The 9,677-nt window shown below is 42.5% G+C and overlaps 1 protein-coding gene across 1 annotated transcript in view; it reads right to left on the bottom strand.

Moving 5' to 3' along the window:
* The window catches only part of LOC137877491 (transmembrane and coiled-coil domain protein 3-like), a 31,109-nt gene extending 23,439 nt beyond the window's left edge, over positions 1–7,670 (bottom strand). The window contains exon 1 of the mRNA XM_068717435.1: positions 7,592–7,670. Within this exon, the coding sequence (XP_068573536.1) occupies positions 7,592–7,636 (45 nt within the window). The 5' untranslated portion in view covers positions 7,637–7,670. The remainder of the gene's footprint in view (positions 1–7,591) is intronic.
* Between the last annotated feature and the right edge of the window lie 2,007 nt (positions 7,671–9,677).

The following is a 9,677-nucleotide window of genomic DNA, read 5'->3' as shown; positions in this document are numbered from 1 at the left end:
TCTCTTGTTTTCAGCAGCAGGGGGCAGCTGTTTGTCTTTTCTTTCTTCTTTTTTTTTTTGAGCAATAAAGCTCTAATAAACCAACTGTACGCTAAGTGTCCAGCACTCAACAACAGAAAAGACAGCTAAAGCAATTGAGCAGCTAAAGAGCATCAGGCAGTGGTGGAGAACTAAACAGAGCTAAACATGATACGTGATGAACGGTAATAAACTGTCAATCTTGTGTTTACAGCAACAACAAAAAAAAGAATGCAGCTTTAAAATGATGTTGCATGACTCATTTCTTATTATTTCTTCTCTACCAGTATAACTGACTTCAGTGCAGAGAAATAGAAACACCTGTCTGATGAAATGCTCTGCAACGCAACAACCTTGAACTACTTAAGATGTTCTCTTTTTTGATGAGTCTTCTTCTTTAGTTGTTCTATGGTAGATTTAATTGCACGGTTCATACATATACACTTGTCCTCTTGTTGTATGGGACTGCACACATTCATGTTTCCAATATTTAGCCCACCTAATTTACATATTTGGAGGATGTATGCCAGTAAAACTGACGTCAATCCAAATATCAGTTCCCATTTCTCACTGACGGCAAACCTGACTTCATTTAGTATGTGTGAGAAAAGAAACTCGGACGTAAAAAGAAAGTGAGAGCTAACTGACCAACAGCTGTCCTAATCCGGCCCGGTTATTGCTGCGTCTGAGTCAGACAGGAAGGGAAACTCTCCAGAGCGGACTGTGTGTTCGGACGTCTGTCGGTAAAAAGAAACGTCTCTTTGCTTCCTCATCTCTTTTGTTCCTCGCAAGATAGCTCTGCTACTCACACAATCAGACGAACATCATACTGAACAGATACAGACCAAATCAACCGATGTTACGGGGACGAGATTGCACCTCGAGCAGATCATGTTTCATTAATCTTGCATTCGTTTTTATCCATTACACAGACAGGGAATGAATGTGCCGTGGGAAAAAAAAAAGAAGGAAATTAAGCGCCGAGAATTACATTAAGATCTTGAACATTTCCCAGTTACGACTCCTGCCTAATGTCTGGCTGATATCACTGTCGCATAGACGCTCTAATGTGTTTTTAATTCTGCTACTGTCAGTTGGGAATGTGTCTACATCCAGATCCAGTGGCCCAAAAAAAAAACAAGAAGCTGCGACCCACTGCTGTGTGCATCTGTATGTAAAACTCATCTTCCATCCCGAGCGCCATGCAGGGCCAAGGCAGAATCAATTGAACAGCGGGACGCTTGCACATACACATGCACATCCTTTGGGCTCGGCAATAGGAGCAGCGAGGTTATGATGTATTTTTGGATTATGTAATCCTCGCAGACACAACATAACATCCCTTCTTTCATTACGCCAACTCTTCATGGCTGTGAGGAACCTGTCCTCAAATATCTCTCTTTTTATTAAAGCTGTCAACCTTTTATTATGTCAATGCTTTAGCGCCAGCAATTACATTTTCTTTCTCAATGCGTCTCCTTCCATGCCTGTCTCTCTCTCTCTCTCTCTCTCTCTCTCTCTCTCTCTCTCTCCCTCCTCAAGGCTATCTATCTCTCCCACAGTCTTCCCTTCCTTCCTTTCACTTATTACTTGGACCTTTATAGCGTTATAACTCTGCAGCCTTGCTTCAATCAAACAGAGCACATCATCTCTGTCACCCTGAATCAAATATCATGTAATCCCTCTGAATCTATCTCTGCCAAAGAAGATGGATTTGTCAGCAAGGCTAGTTTCAACTACCCTAAATGCTCTTTTCACCTTGTGCTATTGATGCTGATAAGACCCATTAGGCTCACTAGTGCACGAGTAATGATCCTTACTCGCACACAAATGTGTTGCAACAGAAAGGGTGTCGGGAGCATGAGGGTTTTCTGCTGCTGTGGCTGTCCGTTTGGTAGAGAGGACGGTGATTAATCAGCCTGAGCGTCCCCATATATCACCAGGCAGAATTAATCAGCAGAGGGGACTCAGTCTGACTCACTCCAGCGGCAGCATCAGCCATGATAACAAGTCTGCATGAAATGTAGACATGAGTCCTTCCCAAGAAGTTACATCTACTTAGTTTCAAACTACTGATTCACCGATTCAAGGAAACGAGTTGTGAACACGACAAGTTGTTAGCAAACTGTTACTTATTTATACATCTAGCAGATACGGAGCAACATTAGCATTTATTTGGAGTCATGTTTCTGCCCACCGGATGAATGTAAGCACCCTTTTTTTGCTCTGTTTTTGGTCTCCACCCAATTCTCTTTACCGACTACATGCCTCAAAGTCTTCCTTGGTATAACTTGTTAACCAGTAGTGTGACTTTATTTGTATACGGAGAAGTAAAAGTCAGCAGTATCCATGTAGTTTAGAAGAGAGAGAGAGAAATATTTGATTATGCTGATATCTGATTTAAGTATAATTGGCATAACATTTTGTAATTGGAGGTATATTATGTTGTTTTTTGTGAAATGTAATTTGAAATCCTCCCGGTTTACATTGTTATTAAACAGCAAGAGTCACGTGTCGAACACATTACTGTATTAACTGACTAGCAAGCTAACATAAGCTTTCTCATTTAGCTCAGGTAGCAGCTACACCTGAGTGAATCATTTGTGGAAGTTTGTATGGTACATCCCGAATAACTTTACTTTAACGTGACTTAACTTTTCTGATAACTAGGCTAAGTTTGAATTGATAAAGAGCAACCGGCTCCAGAGTTTTCCACTATACCGCTCCTCTCTTTGTAACCTCTGCATTAAAAGCAACTCTCTCTTTCCAACAAATGAACAGACGAAGCGGCGCTCCTCCTCTGTTGCTCCCTCCTCCTCACAATCTTTTCAGCCTCTATAAAAGCATTTCTTCAGGGAGGGCTACGGTTCCCTGCTTTCCAGCCGTATCTTTTGTCCTAGCATAGCAGGGGAACTAAATCAATGGGGCACTTGAATGGGCATGCAGGGAATGAAAAGGGGCTGGCGAGGTTTTTTAGGGGACTCTGATGGTAAATTTAAGCTGACTGGAATAGAGGCTCTGCAGCAGATGGATGTACCGTCGAGGTTAATCACACGGACACTATTTATACAAACCCTGATGCAGTTTTACTGCATACAATAGTTGTGGACAGTAAATGGCACTTATAATACTATTAATATTAAAGACAGAAATACAGTGAGGCATATATCTGGACATGAAACAGGTGGTCTTCAGAATAGGCAGAACAGAGGCCCAAACTATGACAAAACTGTACTCTATCTGCAAAATAAAGAGCATTTTACAGGCTGATTGTAGTTTGTTTTAACCTCAATAAACTTTAATTTGTCTACTTTTAGGCCAACATTAATAAAAATATGAATAAAAGGCTGCAGCTACATATTAAATTGGTGCCAACACGACTCCATACTTTGGGGAATATAAAAAAGTTTCAGTGTGTCGGATTTGGCGACATCTAGTGGAGAAGTTGCGGATTGCAACCAACTAAAAACTTCCACTTCCATCTAGACCTACAAGACGGGAAATAAAATGCACAGCGAATACAATTGACTGAATAATTAAAATGGGAAAAAAAAATCCAATTAGGGCCAGGATTATAGAAATAAAAAAAACAGCTGGGCCCAGCCCTCCATATTTGAAGAATTATTTGGGGCTCCTGACCTCACTATTTCTAAACCCTGGACCTAATTGGATCCCCACCTTCGGTCTCTCAGCTTTTCACGGGTTATTCGTTCTACACAGTGATGGCAATTCATGCTGACACTCATTATTTTCACACAGTTTGTGGCCTGGTCTTTTTTTAATGTTTTTTTTTTTTTTTGCTGCTTTCACCCACAAGCAGCTTCTGGCTGTTTCCTTGTCACTTTGTTCTTGATGCATGAGCAGCCTTGGAATGCATTTGCTCCCAGACGCCTCTCACCAGTGATCGTACCAATCTCAAATCTTTTGTCTCCCTACTGTCTGTATAACATTGTTTCTACCTGCAACCAGAGCAGCAAAGCTGAAGTTTAGAGTAAGCACACTCTAATATATGCCGTTTTGCAGCTAATACTAAACTTTTGTCTACTTTTGATGTATTCCAGTGATCTAAACACTGTAACGTGAGCTGATCTGACCACCAGTATGTGTGACTACTTTCATAAAGGACAGTGCAGCCTCTCTGACGGGCGCCAGACGCCGTTTGAAATAAATATCTAAGGGGTCACACTTTCAAAGTGTGCGGGGCCACGCTTTCATGTGTCATCCCTGCTACACGCCCACATCGCTGCCCACCCTGCACCACCAGCTCATGACATTTAATGTCCCGTTGTCTTCGTCTGAGTGGCTTGAGTCTTCATTGGAGGTTGAATTTATTTTTATAGAGTAAATGACAGCTGCTGTGACATGTAGGCGGAGAGAGAGAGAGAGAGAGAGAGAGAGAGAGAGAGAGAGAGAGAGAGAGTTAAAGCAGCTGTAAGATACAGAGGTGTGACATTAAAGAGAGAGATAAAAGGCAACAGTTCAACAGACTGACATACGACAACATATGTCATCAAATAACTCAGCAGATTAAACATCATATACTGTCGGGTGGCTGATGGCTAAATCTCTCTTCTAATGCTGGAACAATAAGTTGATTATTAGTTGAATGAAGCTGTAGCCTTTAGCTTAGCTTAGCATAATGATTGGAAACAGAAGGAAACAGCTTAAATAGAATCAAAATCAAATCGCGTTACTAGCAAATATTGTATTGTTGCCCAAAGAATCTACATAATATTGTATTGTGATGAAACTTGATTGAGTGAGGCTAGTTTTCTCCCCCGTTTCCAGTCTTTGTGCTAAGCTAAGCTAATCGGCTGCTGGCTGTAGCTTCATACCGTACAGACATGAAAGTGGTGTTGATCTTCTCATCTAACTCGCTCCCAAAATAATAAGCAACTTCTTTAAGTTGCTTATTATTAAACATTTGCTGCTTTTGTCTTTATTGGTATAATTCAACAGCAGCCTCCAGAGTGATCCTAAATATGAATCAACAACTCTCTGAAACAGTCTTTATAACCTTTATTACAGCCAGATTTATTGTAATGTTGTGGAATTAGAGCTAATAAACTTGCAACCAGAGTGAACTTAAAGCCAAGAAGACAGTATGAAACTAAGAACAGAGCGAGAATATGACATTTCTTATTTTTTGCTGCTAACTTCACAGAGAAAACAGATAGAGAAAAGACTAAACCTTTATTTACAGTAGAGAGCCTGTTTTTCCTCTTCAGAGCAGGTAGCTAGAGGCTTCTGACACGGACAAGGTTATATGTTAATGAGGCTGAGCGCACACACACACACACACACACACACACACACGCACACACACACACACACACACACACACACACACACACTGCTCTGTTTGACTTTTATTTAACCAAACAAGTCAACTATGAATAAATCCTATATATCTGGCATAATGTTATTCACATAGAAGGAAAGAAAACCCTTTTCTGGGCTTCTCTTCCCGACTCTAATGACAGCAAACACACACACACACACACACACACACACACACACACACACACACACACACACACACACAGTATCGTAAACTGAAAATCTCGATAGCTAGATAGAACATCACATTCGGTCACTTGAATCTTCAGCTCCCTTTGTCCTTACAAAGCTTTATAGTGAGTTTCAGCTCATTGTTCAGCTGTCCGGTCTTTAACTTTACTGGTTTGGTTCCCTCTCACAGCTCTCATGCAGTCAAGTTCTGCATTTTTAAAATCTGGCAGCTGTTTTCACTGAAAAAGCTCTAAAAACCATGACCGTCTCCACAAAATTGAATGGCAACCCATCCAACAGTTGTGGAGATATTTCAGTCCCTGGAGCCACTCTGCCAGCATGGCTAACAATGAATCAAAACACTAATTAATGAAAGTAATCGTTTGGAGCCTTACTCTTGACAGATCATTACTGTGATGGAAAAACAGACAGCGAAGGGAAGCACACACTATCTTTACATTAACCCTCACTGACACTCTTATTTAGGGTAATTCATTCTATTTGGGAGCTTTCACTGAACAATTTGCAGCCACTTGTGATTCAACACAAGTGATTTCTGGTGAATCTCTGGAATGTTTTGAATATTCCCATTAAACCTAAGGATTGTATATGATTAAAGCTTCTTTCAAATGATTAAGATGATATTTGTTTGTTTGTTGTTTTGAATAGACAATTACGATGAATATAGGTGCAGTAAATACGTTCCCTTTACTTCACTTTAATGGCTACATAAGCAGAGTGGGTGGGACGTGTTTTCAGTGCAGCACAGTGAAATGCACAGCGCACAGGGTCAGCAGACTTACATCACACAACAAGCAATATTCACAACCACTACGTGGGCAGAGAAAGGTGAATACAGCACAATTAATACCACTTTAAGCCTAAATGTAAGGATAAAGGCACAAGACACTCGGCGAGGTATATTAGGGAGATAAATGTGCTGTTGACACACCTCTGTTGCACACACAGCTTAATGAGCGACAACAGAGGGGGAATAAAAGCTTCGACCGAGGGCTTTGATTGCCGAGTGTCTGAGACACTGCGATGGTTACCATGGTAAGCGGATGGAAGTGACCACAGTTAACAGTTGGAGGGCATTTCTAAGGCTCTGTGGATATACTGTGCTCGGAGGATTGGACAACGTATCAGCGGTGCAGAAGCTGTGAAAACACTGTGACTTGTTGCAGGACTTTCCTGCAGAGACAAACAAAAGAAAGCTGCTTTTTTCTGCTACTATTTCCTTGTTTGTGGACCGACAGGACAGACTGGCTTGACTAGAAAAAGCCCCATTATCCTGGAGGGGTTACATAACATTATTTTAATGGCATTTTGTTGTGCCATCACTGGCAGACTGAGGCACATAATGCATGCACACATTAAAAAAAAACAAAAAAACACAACGTCAGCACAATAAGGGCAGCCCAAAGAACAGCGAACATCTGAGAATTGTCCCTAAATTTAGCGACAGAGTGCAATAACAAGACATTTTGATAGCGCAACTGAGATTGTGACAGACAGATAAAGACAGGAGGAACACAAACATGACCTCCTGCTGGAGCAGTCAGAGGCACAACAGAGAAACCTCAGGGACAAGCGAGAAAGACAGAGAAGAAAGCAAGCTCTGCACGATCTATGGCTTTCCATAAACATTCCTTAGATGTTACTCGAGCAGCAAAGGCCAATCACATGCTTTCACACTGACACAAACGTGGTGAAACTTGCCCGACTCAACCTCTAACTGTCAAAAAAAACAACTTCCATGCTCATCTCTATAGTTCCTGCCCTTAAAACATAATCGCAGTGAGCAATACCAAGAACGCCGAGCCCAGAAAAGACATCAAAATGTACACTCTTGGCAACGAACAGAGGACATTTCAGTGGTAAACAAGTGATAAAGTCTATCTCACGTATACTGTACAGCTTCTCATGTGACTCCCATAAATGCAGAGTTCATGAGGGCAATAACACGCTGCTGATTACATGTGACTCTGCAACTGACGAGAAAGAGAAGTGGTTCCCTCATCCGCCACATCGAACAGACAGAAAAACTCAGAAACACTACCTCTGACACATAGATGAGCGGGATAGCGCTGTGGTTCTTCCTCATGCCTCCTCGTCCTCACGGCCTGAGGTCAAAGCGCATGCCACAGCAGCTTCAGAAGACACCAGAGAGCTCTGTCTGCCTCTTTTGAAGTTTTAGGACTACCCTGTGCGAGGGGAGGAGTGTATGTGTGTCTATCTGGCCGCGTGTGTGCAACCCTCTTATTGTGAAATCTTTTGCTTCCTGTGTTAGCAGGCTCAAAACCTCAAAATCTCGCTCCGCGCAACGTTGCCTCGTACTGGGATGCGTTCCCAAGCTGTCCTGCTCTGTGCTGTTTTTCACACACTTGGGGGAAAGACCACCTTAAAAGGCACGAAGCAGCCGGAGACGGACATTTTTTGATCCCTATCAGCCACCCTCCACTGGTCCGGGCACACTTCACCAATCAGGAGGGAGCAGACAAGAGGATGGAGAGCTGGGGGGGAGACACTGAGAGAGAGAGAGAGAGAGAGAGAGAGAGAGAGAGAGAGAGAGAGAGAGAGAGAGAGAGAGAGAGAGAGAGAGAGGAGTGGGAGGGGAGGAGAGGAAGGAAGGAGGAAGATTTAAGGGAATGAATGAGTGTGGGAACGTTGAGTTAGTGCAGGAATCTCCTGCCAGACTCGCTCCCGGCGGGGTGAACGCTCTCTACAGGACGGAGACAGCACTTCTAATCTGCAGAGTCAGATAACACTGTGTGTGTGTGTGTGTGTGTGACCGAGGCTGGACTTTGCACACACTCCCACTCATGCTCAAAGGCATACCTTACGAGTGGGAGAGGGGTCAATGTTGTTTCTTGTCATCCAACCAACCTAAAGCATAATGTTCTTCATCAACAATTCCACTAAAAAGTCCACAACTAACGAAACATTCCTCCTGCAGAAAAGTGTTTTATTTGTGTAGTCACAGATTGACACACTGAAAAACGATATGATACTATTTCTAAGTAAGTGAGATAATGTTTAGATTAGACTTCATGAAATGTCACTTGCCACACAAACATTTGTACTGCAACACCTGCATGCACTCTGGCCTTAATTAACATAATTTGTTACACCTGTGCTTTTCATTCTAGGAGAAGTGGAAATGTCTGCCATGGAAAGGGATTATTTCCTAGTAAACATATAACTGTTCTGCAAGTAGAGTGCACCATCTACAGGCAAAAGAAGGAACGTGCCACACGGATGCACAGGTGAACTCTGGGAATTTCAGTCCAGGAAACAACAGCACAAAAGTTCAAGCACAGCAGAACACTTGGGGGAGAAGTCGAGCATGAACGACGCGAGAAGAGAGGACGAGGAGGGAGGAAAAGACGTTGATGGACGTGATGGACTATGAGTGCAGATGAGAGATGTGACAGTTGGCAGGAGGGATGATGGAGGAGGAAAGAGGGCCAGACATGGAGCGTGTCTAGACATCAAAACGACCTCTTTAGCCTCTTTCTGGCATCACTAGCAGCTTCAGTAAACTGCTGCGTCAGCACTTAAAGACTGAGAGAAATGATCTGCTCCATTTTGCAGAGGATGAATCAGACAATAGCTATCAGTGAGAAAATAGAAGGGCAACACAAGGGCCGTCCACTGAACACACATTTAAATGGCACTCTAGCTTATTGCCATTCGTCAGAGTACTTCTGGCTCAATTAATGTCAGTGGATGAGACGCTGCCTCCATTCTCCACTGGTTTCTAATTAAAGACGAGAGAGGATTGTTACGCTGACACCATGGTGTGCCAAAAGCTGTTTTCATTTAGAAATCAGAAGGAACAACGCCCCCTCCTGGATAATAAACAGTATCACAGGCGTGGTGTGTGCTGAATCATACATTCATGGGACTTTCTTCTTCTCTTTCTTCTTCTTCCTCCAAACCATCCCCTTGATGGTAAAGTGATGAAACAGTGAGTCTCCTCATTTAACAGCTCCAGTTCTCTGAAACTAGAAAGACGATTCATGTCTCAACTGCCGAATAATTTAGGCACCGAAACTCAGATTTCACACGGTTCACATGAAAATTCTAAGAACAAATCATTTAAAGTAAAAAAGAGACTCACATTTGAGTTAAGGGGGATAAGG

This window comes from Cebidichthys violaceus, unplaced genomic scaffold (assembly GCF_023349555.1).
Source record: "Cebidichthys violaceus isolate CVI_PGR_0920_01 unplaced genomic scaffold, fCebVio1.0.p SCAF_21, whole genome shotgun sequence".
Classification (NCBI taxonomy): domain Eukaryota; kingdom Metazoa; phylum Chordata; class Actinopteri; order Perciformes; family Stichaeidae; genus Cebidichthys; species Cebidichthys violaceus.
The sequence above is the reverse complement of the archived record's forward strand: the minus strand, read 5'-3'. Positions and strand labels throughout refer to the sequence as shown.